A 25,596-nucleotide genomic window follows, 5' to 3' on the forward strand; every position below is an offset into this window, starting at 1 on the left:
TGGTAAGATTTGTAGGGCAGGGCCTTGTCTTGTTCACTGCCTCATCATCAGAACCTAGGACAGTGCCCAGCACATGGGAAGCCCTCAGTGAATGTGCCATGCTAGGATGGGTGAATGAGCAAGTAAGCTAGAACTGGAGAAGAATTGGGGGGGTGGCACCATCCAGTGTCCCTTCAAGGACCTGCCTGTGGAAAGGCACTGCTGATATATTTTTTTAGGGTTTTTTTTAAGTGTTTTATTTAGATAGCATGAATGAGGGAGAGGCAGAGAGAGAGGAAGAGAGAAAATCTCAAGCAGGCTCTGCACTGTCAGCACAGAGCTCGACACGGGGCCCGATCTCACGAACCTTGAGATCATGACCTGAGCTGAAATCAAGAGTGGGACGCTTAACCGACTGAGCCACCCAGGTGCCCAACACTGCTGTTATTTCTAAACAACAGGATAGCATAATCAGATTTGGTTTGAGCAACTTAGGACTCAATGATGATGAAGAGGAGTGTGTTTATCAGACATGGGCATAGATTGAGCCATTCTGTTAATATGGGAGCTCCTGGGAACTAGGTGGACTTGAGGCTCATGCAGGGACCAAACAGGAGAGAGTCCTTTTGTGTCCCCAAAAGGCCATTCAAAGCCCCACTCGGTGTCCTGAGAAATCATGATTTACAACTGCTCAGCTTCCTTCCAACACCACAAGGCCAACAGGAGCCATGGCAGAACCGGGGTCATTGAAAGATAAGGCAGGTAGGCCAAGTTCTAGTCAAGCACTTGCAACAGCTCAGTTCTGTTACAGCCCACAAGTTGCCTCCTCAAGAGTGACAGTCCCCACCCAAAAGGGCTATCCACTCTTTGAAAAGCAGGGGGTACCTGGTCCTGGTGTGTTCAAGCTGGCCCTGGAGTGTCCCTTGTCATAGGCTATACCAGTCTGGTTTTGTTGCAGTGACAAATGAGCCCGGTATCTCAGTGGCTTATAGCAAATGGTGTCACGTTATTACAGAGCTCAGCTGTTGGAGCATCCCCTGTATTGGGACCTGCTGCTCTCATGGCAGAGGGCAGGAAACAGGGAGAACCAGAGCCAAACCACATAATCACACTCAAAGCTTCTGCTGGGACATGGCCAGCTTCATGTCCACTCACACCCCATTGAACAAAGCACGTCATAGACAGTGGGTGGGATATGGAATCCCGCTACAAGGAGAGTGACCACTTGGGAGCAATAATTGAATCAACCATAGAGGTGTTGTGTGCAGAAGGATTTCTGTTTTGAATAAGCTATTGAACTACTCAACTCATGTGGCTTCCTCTGCCCTAATACTTCAGAATTATTTCTAAAGTTGATTGCAAAGCTCTTTGAGTCTATCTCCCTCTCTCACACTACAGACCCAAGATGCCGTGATCTGTCCAGAAGGCCCTCCGGGGAAACTGGCCTTTCCACCCAGTTATTTTTTCACTGTCTTTCCTCCTCCTGGACAGGTGGGTGGCAGGCCCATGGAGCCCCTGCTCAGCGACCTGTGAGAAGGGCATCCAGCATCGGGAGGTGACCTGCGTGTACCAGCTGCAGAACGGCACACATGTCACCACGCGGCCCCTCTATTGCCCGGGCCCCCGGCCAGCACCAGTGCAGAGCTGTGAAGGCCAGGACTGCCTGTCCATCTGGGAGGCGTCTGAGTGGTCACAGGTGGGTGCCTGGGCTGTCGCCAGTGCTGAACCCACCAACAGGGCCTCTGTGCCTTGTCCACCACCCAATTGGTGCCTTTCCCTCCATGGTATTTGTGACTCAATACCACATATCACAGTCCTCGCCAACCCCCAGATAACCAAAAGATGAATTCTAGTCACATATTCTTAAATTCCATCTGAGATAACAATATGGCTAAAGGAAGCATGGATAATGTGGTTTTGATCATGTATACGTTTTTGATAATATATATCACAGTTTGATCCCATTTCCTATGACAATTCTCATGTAAAGTTGGATGGATGGATGGATGGATGGATGGACGGATGGACGGATGGACGGATGGATGGATGGACGGATGAGTGCGTGGATGGATGGATAGATGGGTAGGTGTGGACATAAGTAGGTAGACAGACAGACCAACTGACCAATCTTTTAATTTTCTTTCAACACGTTTGAACTTTAGTGTGATCAGATTGGTAAGGTGGTATCATAGGCTTTCTTTGAACTCTGTGTCAGTCTTTGTAGATTGTAAGAGACAAGCAGATGCTGGAAGGGACAGTTTTTAGTGCGCAGGTTCGAATCACACACCTCATGCCATAAAACATGTTGGAAAGAGGTCAATTAAGCCTTAAGTTTTAACTTAGGCTGAAGAGTGATTCTGGAAATATTTTATCTTTGGTAATATCATCTTTCAAGGCTTTGCATTGACTTTGCATTAATGATTTTGACTGGCCATAAAACAAAAAAATAGCTGAACAAAGGGCAAGTTTCCCTCAGATCCCCCATCAAATGTGTTCTAGGAAAGTCAGAAAGGCTAAATCCAAGACACTCTTCAGTGTGGAAAATATTTTTAAAGTTCCTTTTTATTGCCAAACAGTTGGAATTATTTTGAATAAGAAAGTATTCAGCCCATTCTTAATGAACGAAAAGTCTGCCCTTGGCTGCTCTGAAATGGGGATTACTTTTCAGACGGATCTTAACATGTACCCATTTAAAGACTTGAGTCTTTAACCTGCCCGTTATTATATTTTAAAGAAAAGAGAGAGTTTAAAATTTTGATTTTTTTTACATGTATTAAGGTTTGTAAGTTAAACATTCAAGGGACCTCTTTTAGGGAGGGGGGCTACTTGCTGGAGGGGTAGAGGCAGGAATGCAGTCTTCCCCCAACCCACCTTGAGCCTAAGATCCTTGATCACCAGACTCCTGATCCAAACAAGATTTACACTGTAATCAGATCAAAGCCATACATTTTCCATTTGGATTCTTTCTCATAGAAAAAAGAGAAAAAAAGTCCTTACCAAAATAACCAAACCTGACATTATCAACTGTCACCATAGTGTTAAAGAATACCAGATTGAAAAAGGTGAGACAACTGAAGCAAGATTTAAAGAAATATCTCTAGGGGCGCCTGGGTGGCTCAGTCGGTTAAGTGTCCAACTTTGGCTCAGGTCATGATCTCACTCACGGTTTGTGAGTTCAAGCCCTGTGTCAGGCTCTGTGCTGACAGCTCAGAGCTTGGAGCCTGCTTTGGATTCTGTCTCTCTGTCTCTCTCTCTCTCTCTCTCTCTCTCTCTCTCTCTGCCTCCCCATTTGTGCTCTGTGTCTCAAAAATAAATAAATGCAAAAAAAATTTTAAAAAAGAAATATCTCTAATTTCACATCTGTATCTTTGCGCATATGTGATCCTAATGCTGAAATAGCATCTGTACCAATCAGTCTAATTCTGGCTCAGCCCAGCCTTGAGCCAAATGCATCTTTCTGCACATTGAACTTGGAATCAAATCTCGCCCCCATTCATGAGATGCTCACCAAACTCGTATTTCTACTACTTCACCACATGCTGAATCAACCCCTTTAATATTTCTTCTGGAAACAAATGGGTTTACGTTTCTGATGGCAGAGAAATGTATTTGATCAACAAGGTTGCCCTTATTCAGCCAGCAGTGTTGATCACCCTTACTGTCTACACCCCACCTTCTTCACAGCTTTGCTAGAATGAGGAGCAGAAACCAGGAAGGAGGCAAAAGATAGTGACTCTCTCCTGTCCTGGGCTTCTGGTCCCCATCCCTGGATCAGAAGCCAAGGGAGAAACTGAACATGGCCCTCCTAGGTCCCCCAGAGGAAACCCCACCTGCAATGCTGCCCCTTTCTCAAGGCTTAAGGCTTCCAGCCAATGCTGGTGGTCAGAAGGGCTGAGCTAGGGTTTGGTAAAGAAACAGACTGGACATTAGCATCTGAACTTCAAGGGAAAAGGATAGGGAACACAGAATAGAGTAAGACAATGCAGAAACTCAGGCATAAGTGGTAAGTAGGCTTCTAGTTGGAGAAAGAGCCAGTGGTGTGGGTGCCGGTGCCAGGGAGGAGCCCACACGTCAAATGGTGAGGGTGGGGCTGATGAAATGGTCATGGAGCATCACCTTACAGAGAAGAAGAAGTTGAAGGTCGACTCAGGAACCCAGGCTCCCTGAAGCAGCCCTCCTGGCCACAACCCAGCCTGCCCAGGAAGGTAACACCTGCCATAGACCGACTCCTTGTATCTGAGGTCCTGTTAAGCTGTCCCTCACCCATGCACAGGACCAAATACTCATGCTGTCCAGCTCCCTGCTAGGTGACCAGTTCTGAAGCCTGTGTATTTCATCTAAAGTTTCTTTATTTACCGAGAGAGAGAGAGAGAAAGAGAGAAAGAGAGAGAAAGTGGGGGAAGGACAGAGAGAGAGGGAGGGAGAGAGAATCCCAAGCAGGTTCCTCGCTGTCAGTGCAGAGCCCAACTTGGGACTCAAACTTATGAATTGTGGGATCATGACCCTGCCTATATATTTCTTCTAAAACAAGCCAGTCTGAGTTTCAAAAAGAAAAGAGGGAAGAAAGGAGGGGAGGGGAGGGGGGAGGGGAGGGGAGGGAAGGGAAGGGAAGGGAACGGAAGGGAAGGGAAGAACCCCAAGGGGCCCGTCAGAGAGCTAAATGGGACAGGGAATTCATTAAAAAAATAAATAAATAAAGGTAAATAACATTTTGGGGTAAACATTAATAATGGAAATATAAAGAATAACATTTGATCTCTGTGCATTTTTTCAGGGGACACAGTAGAACTTTTTAAAAATCAAGTTTATTGTAGCTCAAGAATATCACTGCTGTACATTTCTGATAAATCAAGCAAGTATGAAAGAGGCATTCACATTGCTAGGGCTCCATGTTGGGGCTACTACACTCACGAGCTGTCCCCACCATAGCTCTGGGACCCAGCAGTTGGGAGGAACATTCCCAGGCAGCCTGGGTTTCCTTGTGTCTGTACATCTTGGCAGAACACCGCCTTCAGCCCCCTGTGGCCAAGAGTTCCATGTTTGTTTGCGTGGTGGGGACAGGGCTTCCGCACCCGGCAGATACGAGGGAGGGCTCCATGGGTCTATGGCCATGTCTCCTCTTGCTGGCCAGATCATGCACGCTGTCAGACCTGTCCTCCCAAGGTCACAAATCTGCCTGGGCTTCCTTCTGCTTGGTGTGGAGGTGGGTAAGCCCTCTTTGAGCCCGGGCGAGGTCCCTCCCTGAGCTCACGGGGAGAAGGCTCCAGATACACCCCGCAGGACCGCACTATTTACATCTTGTCACTCCATCTCTCATCCCTAACTCAGTGTATCTTGCTGCCTGGGGGAATGGGAATCTTGACCTCTCTCAGGACTCACCCATGATTTGTCATTCCTCAGGCCCTACTTGGGCCCCGTCCCCACACTGTCTCTCGAAGTGTCTCCCAAGAAGTAAAGTAAAATGCCACAGGGAACATGGCTCCATCACACTCTTGGCATCCATGCTTAAAACAGTCATTGTGGCTCTCTGCAAGAGCTTGCCACCTGCCTGACGTGAAAGTCACCTGTGGCCTGGCTTTGCGTCTCCCCCCTTCTCCACCCTGGACCTGTGCCTTTGCCCCAGGCTGGTCCAGACAGAGTGCATATAGCTGCAGGCCAGCCGGGAGGAGCCAGGGGCCTCACACATCTTTGCTTTGGTGTCTGTCCTCAGCAGCATTTGCCCCTTGAACTCACTGCATTGGTCTTTGGGACCTGGCAGTAGGCCACTAAATTCTTAGTTTGGTCTTCTGGGTGCCCCTGAGCTCTCCCTACTCCCCCCATCACCAGCCACTTATCTGGAGTCACAAAAGGGACCAGGTGCATCAGACTCCGGAAGACCAGGATCCTTTTCACCCTTGCGTCCCCAGAACTGGGTCTGGCACATAGGAGCGACTTAACAAGCATTGATGAACTTGAGCTGAATCAGACCAGATTAAACATCCAACCGGTGTCTTGCAGTGCTCTGCCACCTGTGGTAAAGGGACCCAAAAGCGAACTGTGACGTGCACCAACTCGCAAGGAAAATGCGACGCGTCCATGAGGCCGAAAGCAGAGGAGGCGTGCGAGGACTACTCAGGCTGCTACGAGTGGAAAACCGGGGACTGGTCCAAGGTGAGTCCAGCGCGCCTGCGTTTCCACCCTGCAGGGAACTCTAGAAACAGGAGCTCAGATCTCACCACGCGCCTCGATTCAACGAGGCGGTCCCAGTCTACCCAGGCAAGTGCGCTTTCTCTCCAAGCTGTGCACCTGCCGGTGACCCCAGGCTGCATGCAGTGGGAAGGAAACCGAACGCCCCCCCGCAGCACGAAGCAGGGTGCTCCGGGTGCCAGTTGGCTGTCCTGTGCTGCGTGCTGGCTGTGCCCCAGCATCCTGCGGGGGACTTGGCCGCCGGCCATGGCAAAAGCCTTGTGAACACACAGGAGCCTTGGCTGAGGCAAATGTGGAGGGGGCTCATGGGCAAACAACACTTCCATTCACTTCAGGACCCTTGGGTGAGGGCCTGGATGATGCAGGGGCGGATAGGTATGAGCCTTGGGGGTGGCAGAAAGGAAGAGCCTTCTTCCAGAGCCTGGCCTGCACCCCTGGGGGACAGAGAGGCTTAAATAGCACAGGAATGTAAACCCGATATAAAAACTTCTTTCCTGCTTAGCCCTTCTTTTGCTCATTCACCTGGTATCTGTCAACCTGTTACCTCTAAAGCCTGTTTACCAGGGGCTGAGCTAAGTCATCACATGTGAGCCCCAGCCAGTACACCTTCTAAAGAACATTTTCCCAACACCTGTAGAATTTCTTTTTTTTTTTAAGTTTGTTTATTTTGAGAGAGACAGCGGGAGTCGGGGAGGGGCGGAGAGAGAGGGAGAGAGAATCCCAAGCGGATTCTCACAAAGCTGGGATGGGATGCAGGGATCCATCTCACAAAGCTGCAAGGTGACCACCTGAGCTGAAACCAGAAGTCAGATGCTCAACCGACTGAGCCACCCAGGTGCCCCAACAGCTATAGAATTTCTAGTGACATTTGCTAATGTCAGATTTTCTAAGAAAATTTCTAATGACAGCCTAGAGTGTGTTTGTGTTTCTTTTTGGTCTTAGCAACTGAAAACTCCCTGTTTGTTTCTCTCGATGCCTCTTCACTCCTGGGTTGCACACTGATGGCCCGAGAGCCTCCGGTGTTTGCATGGCCTGCACAATGTCTTAAACATTTTAGAATTAGTTACTAACATTTAAAAACAGGACAATTCCACCTGAAAGTCTGGAGATGGGCCCCCGTCTGGAAATCTGGCAACAGGGCAATGTGGCCTGCGTCCTCACGTGGCCACCACGAACTGGGGCCAAGCAGGCCTGGTACCTTCCCCCAGACCCTGGTCCTCCAGCCTCTCCCCAGGCTCCTCCAGCCACTATGCATTTTGATTTACCTGCCTGGCCCAGGCAGTACCTTTCTTGGTTTGTGACTCTGCTTTATGGAAGGAGAGATGCTTTGGCCATTGGAAAGCAAAACTTCCCCAAATCTGGTACCCAAATGGCCACCTTCCCACAAGTCTGAATACAAACTCCTGCAAACTATTGGAGTGCATAAAAGCCAAATTCCTCCGGTTCCAGTTTGCTGTCTGTGCTGAAATGCAGCATCTGGATAACTGCGAATTTGGGGACGACCAAAAACACCTCCTGTTTATTTACGCCCTGATCAGAAAATCTGACCAGAGCAATAGAACCGAGGCCAGTAGGTCCGGTTTCTCCATGAATGTAATAACGCTTAGTATGAAGTTGCCAGGATGAGTCTTATCATTGGAAGAAGTCTCACTTGAACTTCACTTGAAGGCTCTTGCAAAACAAACAAACAAAAAAAAGTGCCATTAGAACCTAGAATCCTGTGAGAAAGACGTCAAGGGGCTGAGTTACAGCTCTGACTCACCACTTAATGTGTCTTAATCTGTCTGGCTCTCAGTCTCTTTATCTCTGAAATGGAGAATCATTAACACTGGCCCTGGCCATTTCGCAGAGACGCTCAGAGCTTTCAACGTGCTAGTATATGTGACTCAGCACTTGGACATCTCAGCCCGTTTTCCTGCCCCAAACCTATCACCCAGGGCTCACACCATTGTGAGGCACAGGTACCAGGACTAACCCATTCTGATCTCATCTAACTTTGTCTTATCAGTAGGAGTACCCAGGCTTTTATACAACCATACCCAAAACCGTCTCGTAGCCAAGCATGTCAGACCCAGCTTGACGTAAACAGGCTATCAACAGCTTGGGTTCTAACCAATAAGAAAACATTTGTGGGTGTCCTATGTCAGAACTGTCAGAAGATGTGGAGGGACAACTACCCAACATAGTAAAGTAACATCATCTGGACTCCAAAAGTCCAGGTGTGGATTGGAATAAAGCGGTCATTATACTCGGGAAATTGGAAGGGTCCTAGTGGTCACCACCCTAAGTGCATCCTGTGCTACTGATGGGTGGCTTCCATGGTCACAGATATCCCTGCGCAGGAAGCAGAGGGGAGGAGTGGTCAGTTAGGGCCTGGGCTGTGTGCACCCATCAGGGTCTGAAGGCACCTGGCATCGTTTCCCCTTTGAGGTTTACCTCTGTACCTGTGCCCTGCAGCCAGGGTCATTAGCCCTGGTTCACTGAAGAAGCAATAGATGCTCCAAGATTGAGTGGCGTGCCCACACCCCTCTGGCAGAGTCCAATCTCCTGAACCCCAGTTCAGAGCTCAATCCAACCAGTGGACACAGAACGAGAAGGGCTGCGGAGTCCCCGTGACGGTGCCTTTGAGCCACAGCATGCCCTACACATGTTCGTTGGCTCTCCAGGGCTTGGCTTTCTCCAGCCGTTATAGCCATCTGGTTTTGAGAACCAGAGGGACACTTTTGTTTCCTGAAGTACCATGAGCTTCCTGGCACTAGGAGCTGCAGAACACCAGAAAATGAATGTGACTAGTGCCTGAGAAGCTTAGCACGGCACTGCCCCAGATCTAGTAGCTCAGGCTTTCCCTCCTCCGATGTTCAGGGGCACTTCCTTGGCTGAGGACGCTGGTATGTGGTCCAGCCAACTCCCACACACAGCCCACCAGGTAGAGCTGTTAGCTGGCCTGCTTCTCTAGTAGCCAGACCATGGCAAATAACACCTCCCAGCTTTCTGGAAAGGAAGGCATTAGAAGGCCACCGTGCCCACTTTTTACCACAGCCAGCTTGATCAGTTATCCCTGATCAAGGAAAGTAAAAACAAGAAAGAATAATGGAACGGAATGATCTCGGCTGCCATCCAGGGCTGGTATCTTCTGGCATCTGATTGGTGTGCACAAAGCCTTTGGAGAGAGTACTCAGCATTTGTGGGTGCCACCGGCCCCCTCCCCAGCACATCTGGCCAGAACCAGGACCCAGGCGCAGGCTCGTTCTCCCAAGCTGAAAACTCGTCACAGACACTGAACTGGAAGTCTGTGCATGCATGAACATACTGGGAGCAAGTGTGGTGGGGCAGGAACAGCACAGAACTCAGCCGTGGGACCCTCACCCTGTTTGCCTCACCACCACTCCCTCCTGCCACCGCCATCCCTGGGTGGGCTGGCATGCACAGTTACAGAAATCTGTACAGTTAATAGAAATCTGCCCATGGTTTTTCCCCATTTCTTCTCTGGAGAAGTGGAAAGGATCCCGTGGGGATACTTGTCCTCTCTCACTGGGTGATCAGGTCAGTGTTGGTGGATTCCACTGGATGGTTCTTACCCTGACATTTTCACTTATTCAGACTAAATGTGCTTTGTGAGTAACATCTTGTCTCCGCTCTGCAGCTTGTGCACCGTCCCCTTGTTGCATGCCTGGGGTGGGTGCATTTTTTTTTAAGTTTATTTTCTTGAGAGAGAGAGAGAGAGAGAAAACAAGCTCAGGAGGGGCAGAGAGAGAAGAGAGAGAGAGAATCCCAAGCAGGCACCACACTGTGAGCACAGAGCTGGATGCAGGGCTTGAACTCACGAACCGCAAGATCATGACGAGCAGAAGTCAAGAGTTGGACACTTAACTGACTGAGCCACCCAGTCGCCCCAAGGGTCAGTGCACTTTTAAACCCTCTCCATTGTAACCAGCCTCCAAACCTCCCCACATTCCAGACTTTGAAGGCTTCACACAAGTTGCCCCAAAGGAAAGTCAATAGAATTTCAAGGGCCGTCAGGGCATCAGTGTGTCTGGAAGCTTTGACATTTTGCATCCAAGCAGTCTCCTGTTACTTGGCCCCACGGGTGCCGTTGAGAAAGATAAGCCGTCTCCAGGGAGGTGAGGGACCAGCCAGTCCATGGACATTCCACAGGTGCCATCCTGCACTCACTGAAATAAGAAGGACCAGTCACCCCTGAGAAGGGGCTGGCACCCATCCCTTCCTGTAGCTGGGTGAGGGTGCCTGAGAACAACACCCAGAACCTGGGGAAGGCAGGGCCCCTCCCCTTCCCCCAGCCTCAGCAAATGACTGAACCGTAACCGGGGTCCCATATGAGGGACAGGCTTCACATTCCCATCCCTGCTGAGGGCATTATTACTGCTCTGCCATGTTTGAAAAATGGCCTGCAGCTGGCTACCCTCCTGGGATATTAGCTATTTCCAGATCTGTGCAAATCATTGTTTTCACCCGCTAACTGCTGGGTATTCAACCCGGGGGGAGGGAGACGTCACTTAAAATGGGAGAGGAGGAAATCGCATTTCTTTCTAGAATAGCATGACTTTTGATCAAAAGTTGAGATGTTTCAGTTTCAAGACCAGAGGCATTAATCACCGCTGAAATGACGGGATGTTTCTAATTAGAAACAAATTATTCTGGAGGGATCATGATGGTGTTTTTAAAGAAAACCGTTGGCTGTCTGTGTTAAGAGTATGGCTCTTCCCTTTCACTGAAGAGATCAAAGTGACCGTTGACTTCCTGGTGCCTGCGAAGGTCCCATGGAAGGGGGCTGGTCTAACTCCAAGGCCTCAGTCAGGCCCCAGGTGTGCCCCTCAAACCCGAGCCCCAGACTGATGTGGAAATCACAGCACCTCCCAGGGGCCATAGGAGGTCAAAGGAAGAAATAAGCATGAAGAGTGTGTGAGCTGCAGACCCCCAAGAAGTCTGGGAGAGCCTCTCACTCAGTGGTGGAGGCCTTACTGTGCTCTAGGCAGGGAGATGGGGGTTTCAGCTCCATGGCCTTAGCAATGAACAGACCTTGCATCGCGAGAGGGGCTTGTTACGGGAAGTTTTTCAGCCCACACCACTTCCAAAGCTTGCACCTGTTTTGGTGGGGTCTGACCCCACTCCCCACTCTGCAAGGCTGGCCTGCCTGCCAAGCTGGGGGCCTGCAGCCAAGACTCTGGGATTCAACCAGCATTTCCTGAGCTCCCGATCTGTGCCAGAAAACCCGCTCTGGGCCCTGGGGGTATGAGAGTGGATAGTGACCCATCCAAGGTACAGACCGACAGGGAGCCAACTGCAGAAGGCCACCCTGAGTCCCACTGGGCCAGTATGAGCACAGTGCTATGGGACCCAGGCAGCCTCTTCCTGGGAAAACTGTGGATGGGGATGCTGGCAGGGGGTGACACTGCTCCTGTTGGGACCAGTGACAGTGGCCCCTGACATACACCAGTGCTTTAAAATTTACAAAGCACATTCACTCATTATCTCATTTGACCCCATCCTCATTTTACAGATGAGAAAACTGACTCAGAGTGGTGATGTGGCTTTTTTCCCCAAAGTCCCACAGCTAGAAAATAGCAGGGCTAAGAGTCTGGTCCCTGCCTTCTGGCTCTTAATTCACCTTTCTTCCAGGTGCATAATAACCTCAGAGGCTTAGATTCCTAACCTGAAACGGGTAGGAGATGACCTATGGCCTGCAGCTCTAATCGTCATAGGCATATGCTTGGTATAAAGTCAAGTGTCTACCTGCCCTTGTTTTGCTTTGTTTTTAATATTTATTTTTGAGAGAGTACAAGGGGGGGAGGGCCAGAGAGAGGGGGACAGAGGATCTGAAGCCGGCTCTGCACTGACAGCACAGAGTCTGATGCAAGGCTCAAACTCATGAACCGCGAGATCATGACCTGAGCTGAAGTCGGACACTCAACCGACTGATCCACCCCCCTCCCAAAAAAAACAAGTCAAGTATCTCCCTGCTCTCTCTCCACACCACCCCCCATCTAAACCTGCTCTCCAAGGGCTTTGTATCAGTCATTGACATAATGGCAATCCCTTGCCTCTATCTGCGGTCCTACATGTTGTCTACCCTTATTTGTGAAATAAAAAGTTGAGTCCTTATTAAAAGAAACTTGCACATCAAAGAGGAAGTATGTGAGACATTGGGGATATCAGGGCCCTTCTCTGGGGCAGCCAGCGGGCAGCCAGCACTGTGGGCGAAGAGACAGATAAGCCAATTCTCTCTCTATTTGACATTACTCTGAGGAGCATAAGCAGCCAATGAAAGGAAGGTCATCAGATCTCAACGCGTTTCAGGCAGGGGCAGAAGGGAGAGAGGGCAGAATACCCCCTCGGTGTGGAGCACTTTGAGTGGGTGAAAAGAGCCTGCCACTGGGTCGTGGACTTGCAGAGAAAAGTCCAGGACCCATACCTGCTCATGTGAGAGAAATGGGCTTGCTGTAGAGCAGCAGAGTCACCGGAAATTGCGAGGAGAGGTGCCTGCATGAAGTGAGCTGAATAATAGCTGATGCCTCTGACCCGTCCATTCACCTAGTGGTGTCCTTTGTCAAACCAGCTGCCTTGGTGTGGAGCAAGGGATCCGAGAGAGGGGGTGGCTCCCCCTGCATTGCAGCCTGGGTTTTAACCACTACCTGGACCTAGTCATTGAATCAGAGGAGATGCTGCCCCTAAGGAACACTTTTGTTTCGACACATGCTACGTCAGTGACCCTAAAGTAGGGCAGACGGTCAGGATGACACAGGTCCACACCCCCCACTGGGCTGTGGCCTCCTGTAAACTTGAACCAGCATCACCCTCTGTCAGCTGGGTCTAGGGGTACCCCCCTATAGGGCATCTGTAAAAGCACTTAGCCCAAGGCCTGGCACAGGGAGATCACCCGGGAGGTGCTTGTTTCTATCATCATCATCATCTCGTTATTTTTGCCATTGTCTTCTGCTGCAGCCACAGATCTCTGGTGGAATCCCATTTCTTCCATGGGCCTATCAAATATGTGTTATCTTAAAGCAGCTCTTTGAATGTGGTTCAGGTCCCATAAAACAGTGTGTGCCCTGACCCGGTGTGTGCGCATGGCAACAGCGTGGCTAGGAGGCAGGAGAGGGGCTGCTGCGGCATTTGCTGGGCTCCTGGGCCGGCCTCCTCCAGCGGGGTGGAGCATCTTGTGCGCAGTCACTGACGGGCTGGGAGAGCTAAGCTACCGGAGTGATAACAGCCTCTGCCCAAGGACACACAGAGTGGCCAGGCAGAGTCCCCTGTGCTCCGGGCTCACAGAGCACAGTCCAGAGCTCTTGCAGTTCCTCGGGAGTCAACTTGGCCTTCTGGCTCCCGGGCTGGCGTGGCCCAGCCAGAATCTGTAGGTCGCCAGGTTGCAAATTCAGAGACTTGGGGGAAACCCGAAGCTAAGGCTGAGGCTAGAAGGGAAAAACAGTTTGTGAGGGAGTATGAGTTGAAGGGTGTGTGTGTGTGTGTGTGTGTGTGTGTGTGTGTGTGTGTGTCTAAGAAAGCATTTCCAGTTTCAAGGCTGGAGCAAAGACAGTGGGGATTTTCATTACTGTTTAAAACCTGCTATTTCAGGTTTCAACAGCTTCCGATGTTTGCATTGCTCAATGCCAAGTCGGGGGAAAATCTGTCAAAAATGCTTTTGAAGAGCTTTTGACATTTCACCAGCCAAGTGCCTCTCAGACACAAAATGGAGTTTTATCTGGAGGGTATTCTCTTCCCCCACCCCCTGCCTCATTCTCTGCCATCCACACCCGCCCCGGGGGCGGGCTGGCCCCTCAGACACCAGGCTCTGGGAGAACGGGAGAACGTGGGGGCGGTTACACCATGGGGTGAGGGCTCCCCCTTGCCAAGCCTCCTGCTCACCCCAGAGCCCCGGGGAGGAAGCCAGGCCCCCCCCCCCCCCCCGCCCCGCCCCTTTCGGAACCCCGGGCTCATGCAAGCACCAAACATTCCTGCAGCGTTTTCCCCTTCCTGAGGTTTTTACAACCTCCTTTAGCTAATTCTCAAAACACCCCTTTGGGATTCCGTGTTATTTATAGTGGTGATTTTATAGCTGCGAGAAGTGAAGAGAAGGAAGTCCTCACCGAAGTGGAGCATGTCATCAGGTCAGGCCTCTGTGGGGTGACAGAGACCTGGATCCTCCCCTCCGGGGAGCGGTGTGGCCCTGGAGGAGGCCGGGTGGGGGGCCTGGAGCTGTCACTGGGGAACAGTCACATGGACGCCCTAAGCCTCACATTCGGCCTCTCTGAAAGGCAGTCCTGTGCTCCTTGTGGTGCCATTCACGCATTTGGTGTGTGTTTATTGTGCACCTACTATGTTCTGAGCACTGCCCTGGCCACAGCCGCTGGTAGTAGAATGATTAACAAGGACTAACGAGAATGGTGTTAAGTCCAGGGCCCAGCCCTCAGCGGGCATGCAGAAGGTGGACCTGGCTGCTATTACTGCTATTGTCACCATCATTGTCATCAAGGAAGCAGAGGCGGGAAGCCTTCCACCGTGTCCTTGGGTCTGAGGGACCACAGGCCTTCCCACTCTTTTAGGGAATCCTCTTTTTCATAGCCACACCAGAACTAACACCACAAGCCCATGAGTAAATTCAAGTTGAAGATTTCTCTTTGTTGCCGTGAACCTTTTGCTCTCTGTGCACCAGAACTTTTGATTTTGTTATTGCTTTTCCAGTGAAACTCCCGCTGCAAGTGTCTTTGACTCCCCATCCTAGCCAGGGGAGGGCCCTGAGATCGGTGGCGGGTCACCAAGCCTAGTCTCTGACGTGCGGCTGCGGCCACTTGCTGGGGAGGGGGCTGACCCTGCTTCAGGTCGTCTGGCAGGGAGCTTTTCTGCTGGATTTATCCCTGCTCCATTTCTATCTTTGTTTTCCGAGTCTCAGGGAGTCACGATAAATGTTAACGTAATGAGCGACCTAAAAAAAAAAAAATACCCAACAGTGAAAGAGTGCTTCTAACAAGACCAGATACGTTTTTTTACAGATCTGTTTGCTTGGATTTTAAGAGCCTGAAAATGGCTTCACAGCAATGCTTGGGGCTAATCCGGTGCAATCTGGAGACACTGTGGTCTCCTCACTGTTTAATTAAAATTGAGGCCGAGGGGAGGCAGACAGATATGGAGCCCATTGTCTGCGCCTGTGTTATCCTGAATGCAGCAAGCTCAAGTTACATACAACGGGATGCTGTTCAAAGCAACCCTTCAGACCTGTCTGCAATCACATTTGTCTTCAGGGTCAAATCAGCTTCTAACTGTGCTCTCAGAGGTCATCTGGCTGAGCTGCCAGATCAGGGCCAGGAGCCGGGCAAGGGTGGCCCTGCAACACCTGTCTGTGGCGGCCTGCTGCCAGGCAGGGCATGGCCGCCCCATGGAGAGCTAAGCAAGTTGGCCAAGTGACTCAGTGTGTTTTCCTGGGCTTGAGGGACTCCCTGGTCGGCTCTCTCTGTTCTTGTCCAAGCGCTAACTGTTAATAATAATAGCAGCACTTGTTGAGGGCTCGCTCTCTCCCAGACTCCCTGCTGGTCACCCGTCCAAGTGATTCTAATCACTAAATCATTCTGCAGGGAGAGTTTTATTATCCTCAAGCCACAAATGAAAAAACTGGGGCTCAGATAGGTTAAGTAACTTGCCTGAGGTCACACAGCGAGTAAGCAGGGATGGAGTGTGCTGACAGGCCTGTGCTGCCCCTATGGCTCTGTCCCCAGTAAAACCCCAGTCGGGGAGAGTGTGGTTACCCATGGGTGTTCGGCAGGGGCGGGCAGGCTTAACAGCACCTGGACTGAAATGGAACTTTCTTTACCTGCCACTTGGTTACGTGCTTGTCTTCTCACCTGAGGCATTGAAGCAGCCTCTGTGGGGCTGGCTCACACACAATTCAGGTGGATAAGCAAATGCTCTAAGGTTCTCAAAAGTTCTTTTTAATGAGTACAGGCCTTTCACAGCCCACCGCTGTGGGAACAGCAGAGTTCCTAGGACTCCAGCTAAAATTTAGCCCAGCCTAATCTGAGAGGCAAATCCCTATGAGGGGCAGGGCCTGCAGGGTCCCTACATGCCCCCACAGCAGCGGAGGGTCGGCCCCCAGCCTGTCACCTGGCCCTGCCCGGCTTCACAGAGGTGCTGGAGAGCCATGAGAACAGACCCTTGAGTCTCTATGCGGGATCTTTGGAGAGAATTCCATGATCTCATGGAGCAGTTCTTTTCTCCAGACTGGGAAATTAAAGGCCAGTGACCCATACTAGGAAAGATAATGAATAAGAGGTGGACCTGGGCAGTGACCTAGCTTTTCATTTCCTGGCTCCCATAGAGGCTCCCACCAGTGCAAGCTGTAATTCGTACAGGAAGATGGAATTTGGTCCATGGAATGGGGCAGCTGGGGTCCTGTCCCTCCTCTGCCACTCACTCACTGTGTGACCTTGGACCAGACACCCCCACTGAGCTCAGTAGCCAGCAGCCTCTAGATTGTTGTGGAATGTTCCACCTTATTATGGAACCTTACAAGCAAACCCACAGGATAAGCAAACACACCATCTGCATATGCAGGGGGACATCATGAATGCTCTCCCTGCCCCCACCCAACCTCCTGGCCCCAGAGCATGTGAAACATGACTAAGAACTTTCAGAGGAGGAAACCATCCATCAAGGTCACCCTGAATACCTGAGTTTTACAATGGTCATTGATCATTTTCAGGCAGAGACCTTTGTCAGTTTTGCGCTTGGTGTGAATAGACCCACAGGATTGAGTTCTTGCCCTGATTTTTACGTACATAATAATGACACCTGCAAAAGACATCGAAACACTTCCTGAGGTTCCTGGCCAGGAAGTAACTCACCCCTGGCCGACCGCCTAGCCAGCAGGGCTTTGGGTACCTCGCGGTCAGGGGGTGCCATAGGAGCAAGATAGACATAGCTTTAGGCACCTTCTCCATTAGGCTGTGCTGTTTCCTGGGGCCCCAACCACCACCAGTCCCACCCTGGGTGGTCCCCCTCTCCAAGGAATATTAAGACACGTAATTCCTAATTCTTCCTTCCGGGTGTGTCTCCTATAGCAGGTGGCTCCAGGGCCCATGGTGCAGTCAAGATCCGATGAGAAAAAGGATGTTGAAGTCACTTGTAGATCAGCCTGCAGATACCTCTTTTCCTCACAAAGGCAGTTGAGTGCCAAATAGTCACAGGAATCTGGTTCCAAGTACATGGTAATCCCATTTTCCCAGGAAGTAGATTTTATTTTATTGTTTTGATTTTACAACCACCTTACATATAAAAAACCTTTAATGGTATAGGTGGACTAGTCAAATGTCTCCATAAACTACATAATTTATTCAGGTAGTTACACATTCATATTTAAAGGTATATAATAGGGGCGCCTGGGTGGCTCAGTCAGTTGAGTGTCCGTCTGACTTCGGCTCAGGTCATGATCTCGTGATTCGTGAGTTCCAGCCCCATGTCAGGCTCTGTGCTGACAGCTCAGAGCCTGGAGCCTGCTTCGGATTCTGTGTCTCCCTCTTTGTCTGCCCCTCTGCTGCTCACACCCTGTCTTTCTCTGTCTCAAAAATAAATAAACATTAAAAAAAATTTTAACTTATTAGAAATGTTTGCTCATCTTGCAGAGCACTAGAAGAACAAGTTACAATCCAAGGTTTTACGGTATTTGTATATGAATATTCAACTACTTCAGTTGTAAGAAGAGAGAGCTCATTCCACTACACAGGCCACTGGGCAGAAGTTCAGGATAAATCAGAGGTTCTCAGTTGTGGGTGCCCCTTCTACATATATTGATTGATTGTCCTGGGACACCGAGGTTTTTAGAAGCTCACCAGGTAATCCCAAGAACAGATCCCAACCTGCTGTCAGCTCCCCGCCCCCCCAGAGGCCCCCCAGGTATAAGTCCTGCTGCTATGGCAGCCGTCCTAAGTTTAAGGTCTCCTGTTGGTGGGACCTCCTCATGTGACCTCACTCCTCCACCTCAGCAGTCCTCAAACTTCCCTTGTGCTCCAGTGCCAACCCCCAAGGTTTAGGGTGGGGCCCAGAAATCTGCATCCATTAATGCACAATGAATTCTCAAGCCCACAAGCAGCCCATGCCTAGTGTATCCAGAAGATAGGATGTGAAGCAAGACACAAAGCAGGGGCCCTGGGGCCCGCCTTGCCTGTTGGGGAGCGTGCCTGTTCTGGTTTGAACATGCCAGAGCCCACAGTGGGTGTCACTTGTGGTTTTCCCACCTCCTTTTTGATTTGCAAAGACCCCTTCAGAGCACCATTCCCTCTGAGCCTCTTTATCCTTCTAAAGTGAAAACAAAAACAAAAACCCCACATGATTCTGCAGAGGAATTCACCTGGCACACAAAAGCTCTTTGCGGAGCAGACAGTGCCCACGTGGTCACAAATGGTACCAGCAGTCTCCCATCAAGCCTGTGCCTGGTGACTCCTCGCAGACCCCTGGAGGGAAGGTCCTCCTTCCAGCACAGGCCAAGGTCCGGCCCAAAGAGGAGGAGACAGGGAGGCACACTCTCCGGACGGCACCTGGCGTCGTCACCGCATGTGGCATTCGGAGGGCAGGCCCCGCTCTCCTTTCTCCACCCCGAGGTGCCGGTATTAACTCCAGCTGGGCTATTGCACCTGAGGCCTTTGCTTTATTAAAGTTTTGCAGAGTGCTCTCAGAACCCCATAAATCACGGGTTGTGTGGGCGCTAGGGGACACCAGATGGGGAGAAAGTGCATAGGAACCTGACTCTCTGGCTGGAAGCGACCAGCTTATTGGAGAGACAGTTCCAAGGGCCCCTGGGAGAGCGTGCAAGTGCCCAGGAGTTCGGAGAGCAGGATCAGGGTGGCGGAGCTGAGTCGCTGACAGTCTCCCTGTGGAGCACTTTAAAGGGATGCAAAGAGAGACAGGACTTGGGAAAGTCCTACCGAGTCCACTCACTGGGAACCTGGGATGTCTGCTGAGCTACGCCAGGCGGGTTTTAGCAAACCCAGGTCTACCAGCAGCCCGGGATTTGGTGTCTGAGTTAAAGCTGTCAGCCACAAACAGTATGAGATTCCTTGACTCTGTGATGCAAAAAAAAAGATTGTGCTTCGTTTTCTCCACCTTGATTCTGAGCCCCGACCCTCCAGGCTTGCGGGAAATTTGACCCCACTCATGCCTGAGCTCCCCTCCACAACCAAGACCAGGCAAAGACCCCAGAGCCTCCCACAGCACAAAGCACTGGGGAAGACCCACTTGGTCATCAGGCCCAGTGCCTCCTGGGTGCCATCAGGCCACCCTGTCCACTGTCTCAAGGATTTCAAAAGCCCAGCTCTCTGCTGGGAATGGGAGTAGAGAGGGTGGGAAGTGAAATGCAGGCCTCATACATTAATGTTTTAGCAACTGTCTTGCATCTTAGCTCAGGCTGCTGGGGTGAAACTCCATAGACTAGGGGGCTTAAACCACAGACATTTAGTTCTTATGATTCTGGAGGCTGAGAAGTCTAAGGTCAAGGTGCTAGCAGATTTGTTTCTTGGTGAGGGCCCGTGTCCTGGCCGTGTCCTCACACGGGGGAAAGACAGACTCTGGTCTCTCTTCCTCTTTATAAAGACACAGTTCTCATCATGGAGGCTCTGCCCTCATACCCTCATCTAAACCTAACTACCTCCCAAAAGCCCCACCTTCAAATACGATCCCATTGGGAGTTAGGGATTTGGGGAGACAAAAGACATTCAGTCCGTAACATCTCGAAGCAGGTTTCTGTCAGACACCTGGGATGCAGTGAAGCCCCTTGTCCCGCATTATTCCAAGCCCCTGGGAATGACACCGAGGGGCAGCTGCATTGCAAAGCCATTGTCAAGGACTCCTGGGTGTAGGTTAGGCCCCCAGCTCAGGCTGTCCCTGTATCTGGCAGTGCTCCTCAACCTGTGGGAAGGGCCTCCAGTCCCGCGTAGTACAGTGCATGCACAAGGTCACCGGCCGCCATGGCAACGAGTGCCCCGCCCTCTCGAAGCCAGCAGCCTACAGACAGTGCCACCAGGAGGTCTGCAATGACAAGATCAACGTGAACACCATCACCTCCCCTCGCCTCGGTGAGTGGCCCCCGGTTTCTGGGGTGGGGAGGTGGGAGTTCTGTAAGCCAGAAAGCCCCCTTTGGGCCCTAGCTGAGCCCTGAAGAGGTCTTTTGTCAGCTCTGTAGAAGGTTAGAGGTTTCCGAGGTGGAATTTCGTTCCTTGTCATGAAAAAGACGTCTGCTAGCGGCAACCTCAAACACAACAACGGCTCAAGCGTCCCGCTTAGTCCCTCTGCCAACAATGAGGAACACGGGAGGGTGGTCTTCAGTTAATGTTTTTGGGCTCCTGTGCACGAGGAGGGCAAAGGGAGGTGCGTTCTTCCAGAAGTGAAGGAGCTGGGGCGACATTCACGAAGCCTCGGTGACGTTCGCATGGGATGCTCCCCAAGCTAACACTTGAGAAGAAAACAGAGGTGTTGATAGGGTGGAGTATTAATTCAGTGGCACAGGAGGGAGAAGAGGAGCATTTAACACTAATCTGGTGATTCCTTTTGACGGTGTCCACTTTTCCAAATAGAAATCCCTGAGGAATATTTTCCTACCCAGAGCCCCTTTCCCTAACACTGGAACACAGCCAGAATGAAGAGGGTTTCTAAGTTGCTTCACTGGAGGGTCTTTGAACTGGCAGAGGGGCACCCCGGGCTTTTGCATGCACACACCTCCTTGGTATGCTCCAGAGACCTCCCTCAGGCAGGACATTCTCTCTGCAGGATGACCCTGAAGGAGATTCGGGCCACTTGCTTAGGCTACGAGCTTATGCTTTGGTGGCCCTTTGATGTCCACCGCCCCGTGCCGTTCTGTTTTATGAATGCCAGCAACGATGGTGTCCTTCTCCAAAAAATAACAGCAAGTGCCACTTAGGTGAGAAGCAGGGTGCACAGTGCCCTGGCCCTGAGGAAGCAGCAGGCAGACCCATGCTCTGCCAAGGGGTCGGGTTAGACACAGGAGCGTGTCCCCTGTCGAAAACAGCGGCATCCCGTGGCCCCGGCAGGGGGTGTATTTCCTCCGTTTGCGCAAGGCTCCGGTGTGCTTGTCGGTGAGGGCAGCTCCGGAGTGTGTCAGACCACAGGCCGCCCCTGCGCAGGCATCCTGATGTCCCTGGGCCATCCGTAACCCCTGGGCTTTCTGTTTCCACCGTCCCTGTAGCCGCTCTGACCTACAAATGTACGCGGGACCAGTGGACAGTGTACTGCCGGGTCATCCGAGAAAAGAACCTCTGTCAGGACATGCGGTGGTACCAGCGCTGCTGCCAGACGTGCAGGGACTTCTATGCGAACAAGATGCGCCAGCCGCTGCCACCGCCACCAAGCTCATGACACGTGGCCCAAGGGTCCCTCGACGCGCCAGCGCGAGGCCTGAATCCTGATGACATGGCTCGTTGAAAGCCTCCCTACCCAAGAGCGCACCAGTCCTGCGGCCGGGACCCCCCTCCCCCAGAGCACAGCGCTGCTCCCCCCACCAGGCTGTCCCGAGAATCCAATCGCATAGAACTTGAGCGTGGACTTGACATTTGCTGTTAGTGCTTTTGTACTTAATATATTGTTAATGGCCACTGGATGGCTTTCTCCGGTAAGGAAAAAAATAGGCATGAGTCACAAAATTATTGTAATTTCTAAGGTTCTGTGTACCTCAAAGGGAACACCTCTGACAGACAGTTGTCAAAAGAAAGAGACGTCACTGAGCGCGTCTGTCCAGCTTTCTTTTGACGATTGAATTCCCGGTGCTTGATGTGCCGGGGGCAGGGGGACTATCCCCCCAGTGAGACATTCCACGTTCAAACAGGCTTTATTCTGAAAGCCGGTGACACCCCGGAAAGAAGGACAGATGTCAGTGAGCCTCTGCCAATGGCTCCCCCCAAGAGGGCCAGGGTCAGCACTTAGCCTCTCAGCTCATCTCTGAAAAGGTGTTCTCTAGATCCTGGGCCTTCTCTTGGAAGTCTTGTCCCTGACAGTCTGAATCTGTATCAGCCAAAGACACCAGGGCCACATAGTTTTGCGTAAAAACCTGTGTTGGGGAGAATATTCTGCAAGTGTTTGGGTTTGGGCAGGCATCTAATTTGTATACTCTTACTGTCCACCACATAGGGAAACAGAAAAGTCTTTCTTCGAGGTGCTATGAAATGGGACATCTGTTCATTTGGGTGATGGGACTGTTCCCTGGCATAAAGGTGAGCTCAGGACAGCTTTGTCAGGGGTGTGTGGCCCCTCCACATTCTGGGGGCCTCCACTCTTGTCAGTACTTCATAAAGCTTTGCACCTTAGACGTGGCTTCCCATTGACCTTGGCCATCTATCTGAAGTTGATTCTTTTTAGAAGCTCTGCCTCCTTTGCCCTGGCATGGGACTGGTTTCCTCCAGAAGCCCCTCGGCCTGGGGGGCCGGGATCACTGCACAAGCACCGAGCCTTCCCACAGCCCAGACCTTGGGGGACCCATTATTGTCATGCTGTCGGTATTGACCCATCTTCTTAGTAAGACAAGGATGACCCTCAGAAAAGCACGAAGAAAGTCTTTCCCTCCCGCAACCTATCAAAACAGAGCTGTGCCCTGTCTAGAAGTCTGAGGAAATGACAAGAACACAGAAGATGGTAGGACCCTGCCCGCTTTGGGAGCTGGGAGAGAAAGACCCTAGATGCCAGGAGACCTGTTTTGCTCACCAGCTTGGTGGGTGTTTGATGGGTGCTTATGTTCAAGGACTTTACCATGACAAACCCACCTTCTCCCTTATTGCAGACGGGGGAATCTCACTTATGCCAATGTCCCAGGGATCATCTCCAAGTTCTTCCTGATTTATTGGTGCTGTGTTTATGTATCTGCTTTGGTTTTTGATGATGTCACAACTTTAGGGTCCATTAGCTTAAATCAGAAAGAAAACAAAAAGAAAATCTCCTGCCTTCTCAACCCCGTCTTACAGGCTGTTTCAATTTATGATTTCTAATATTCCAGAGATAGAGACGTGGTAGGGATGACAAGAGATTTGTGCGGTTCCTCTTGAATCAACGAGAAGTATTTGAGAAGCTTGCTTGGGTGCTCTGATTGAGAGAGTGCCAGGATAGCGCGATCCACCCTGCAGTGTAAACCCCGTCAGTGTTGCAGCACAGCCTATGCAAAACGCTGTCCTCCCCAGCTCAGGCTTGGCCACTGACAGACTCCCCCAAACCCCATTTCTGCAAAACTCTCAAATTCTTGGGGAGCTAGGGTTCCAAAATGGGCTGTGCTTCACCATGTAATGTCAGAAAGATAGCAGCCTCGGGGGCTGAGGAGCTGAGCCAGGGCAGCCAGCTAAGGAACCCACGGGGCCCGCCCAAGCTGGGCATGTACATGCCCCTAGGCTAGCACTTTCTCGGATGCCTCTGAATATTCCCCCCGACTGGCTACCTTGACTATATCAACTGGATGCATCTGGCAAGGGCCCCACCCTCTCAAAATGCAAATAATTGATTTCATTATTATCGAACACCCACTGGTTCCCCCAGAGTCCATGTCTCTCTGACCTCCTTTAGCTCATGCTGGCACTTGCTGCTCTGAAATTCACCAGCCCGCCTTCTGTTCATGGCACAAGCAATGATTGATTTTGGCGAAGCCATGATGGCACTCTTGTTCCACTTTGTACAGAAGACATTGAAACCCTGTGATCACAACAGTGACGTTTCTTTATTCACAATACCCTGTACTGTCACTCAAGTACTGTACCTTTTTGATTGCACAAACGCGTTACTAACGACAGAGTCTTACGACCTTATGGTGCTACTTTTGTGGGTGCGAATGAAGCCCTCTCACCTGACCATGGCTTGACATTATCAGAACACAGGGAAAGATCCTCAGCAGCAATAATCTCATTGCTTTGTTCTCTTTTCTCCATTTCAGAGTCAAATGTATATATTTTCCATTAGTTAACTTACATTACGTACTGTACCCATGGTATTTTTGTTTTACTTTTTGGTGCTGGTTTTGAAAGAAAAAAAAAGAACAGAAGACAAACATTGGACACCACTGTAAATGAAAAATTAATCATTTCATTGGAAGTGAGTTGAACATGTTAATAAAATGTTTTTCCATAACAATTTTAAGCTGTCTGTGGAGTACGAGACAAAAACCAGTCCTCCGGGGCTGACAGAGGGAGGCCTGTCCTTCTGCGAGTGGTCACATAGCTTGCCTGGAACAGCGTCCCGACCACAGCTGTGGACAGGGTCAGAGGTCGCTGGTAAATGCAGTTCTGGCGGGTGGCTGTGTCTCCCTGCGTGAGCACTAACAAATCATTCCGTCCCAGGCCTCACCCCTGTGTGGTTGCAAAACCGCGGGTGGGGACATGAGGGTCTGGCAGCTGTGCTGTCAGTCTGTGTCTGATGCAGAACAGCAGCCACCTCGCTCACGGAGACGCCCGTGCACCATGGGGGTGCAGTGACCCCTGCTGCAGGGGACCCCTCAGAGCTCCAGCCCTGGTCGTGTCAGAATAGGCACCTGCTCCCTGCAACCCTGCTTGTCTGTCTTTAGCACCCCCGTCTTCAACCCTGCTGATGGTCCATACAGCTCCCCTCTTCGTGCAGGTGTGAGCAGGGGTCCTGGCCCCACCATCGTCCCAGACTGAGGACACAGCAAGGGTACTACACCACCATAACTGAGATTGCTGCAGTTATTGGGACCCTGTCTTGGCCTGACCAGGAGCAGGGATGTCACCTCTCCTTCTCATGGGAGTAGTTACATGACCTCATGTAACTACTCAAAATTTACACAGGGTCTCATCTCCTCCTGGCATCAAGGAGAAAGAGCTCCCCAGCCAAGAACTTGGAACTCCATTCGACAGACAGCATTTCCTTTTAACATTGGAGCAGCCCCCAGAAATCTCGTGAAATAAAGACTGTTTAACAGATGACAAACTGCCCACGGCCCCCCAGTTGCTAGGAAAGCTGTTGCTTGTCTTAATTCTCATTGATGATCAGCCATCTACCTCAGGCACCTGTATCTTCTCCTCCTTTCTCTGAGTTCTGATCTCTCTAGAACTTCTAACAGCCCTGATGGTTTGTGATTTCTCCATAAGCCGCTTAGACTCTGGGGTGGTCCTCAGCCATTTCAATTTCTTGGGTGAAATTGACAAGCGCTCAATCAGCAAGTGTTGAGTGGGTTTCTAGTAGGAACCAAGCACTCCCTGGAACTGATGGAACACAAAAGAACAAAAGACCAGCTCAGAAGCCCACAGCCCCATTGAGCCGACAAGCCTGGAGTTCAGAACAACAGAGAATGAGCTAGAGCTGCAGGAACTCCAAGGAGGGAAAGGTCAGGACTTCCTTTGTGGGTTCGTTGATTGACCTCTGGACACAGGCTAGAAGGGTTAGGGTTGGAATTTCCATGAACTCTCCAGACCACTGGCACTGCCCCCTGTG

The 25,596-nt window shown here is 50.9% G+C and overlaps 2 protein-coding genes across 2 annotated transcripts in view; both read left to right on the top strand.

Annotated features, from left to right (window-relative positions):
* LOC125910244 (A disintegrin and metalloproteinase with thrombospondin motifs 17-like) overlaps positions 1-1,963 on the top strand; it is a 102,868-nt gene extending 100,905 nt beyond the window's left edge. The window contains exon 8 of the mRNA XM_049614011.1: positions 1,471-1,963. Coding sequence (XP_049469968.1) covers positions 1,471-1,825 — 355 coding nt within the window. The 3' untranslated portion in view covers positions 1,826-1,963. The remainder of the gene's footprint in view (positions 1-1,470) is intronic.
* A 4,021-nt stretch (positions 1,964-5,984) lies between these two features.
* LOC125910245 (A disintegrin and metalloproteinase with thrombospondin motifs 17-like) lies at positions 5,985-24,273 on the top strand. Its single transcript, XM_049614012.1, has 3 exons — positions 5,985-6,129; positions 20,060-20,237; positions 21,365-24,273. Exons 1-3 carry the CDS (start codon positions 6,055-6,057, stop codon positions 21,532-21,534), a joined length of 423 nt encoding a protein of 140 aa, XP_049469969.1. The 5' UTR covers positions 5,985-6,054; the 3' UTR covers positions 21,535-24,273.
* Positions 24,274-25,596: the final 1,323 nt, after the last annotated feature.

Source organism: Panthera uncia (genome assembly GCF_023721935.1).
Source record: "Panthera uncia isolate 11264 chromosome B3 unlocalized genomic scaffold, Puncia_PCG_1.0 HiC_scaffold_1, whole genome shotgun sequence".
Taxonomy (NCBI): domain Eukaryota; kingdom Metazoa; phylum Chordata; class Mammalia; order Carnivora; family Felidae; genus Panthera; species Panthera uncia.

What these genes read in the sequence shown, in the direction of transcription:
- LOC125910245 (XM_049614012.1), top strand. Translation starts at nt 6,055, where the DNA reads ATGAGGCCGAAAGCAGAGGAGGCGTGCGAGGACTACTCAGGCTGCTAC. An exon ending in AAACCGGGGACTGGTCCAAG is followed by an intron (nt 6,130 to 20,059) that starts GTGAGTCCAGCG and finishes TGTATCTGGCAG; the next exon opens with TGCTCCTCAACCTGTGGGAA. An exon ending in CATCACCTCCCCTCGCCTCG is followed by an intron (nt 20,238 to 21,364) that starts GTGAGTGGCCCC and finishes CCGTCCCTGTAG; the next exon opens with CCGCTCTGACCTACAAATGT.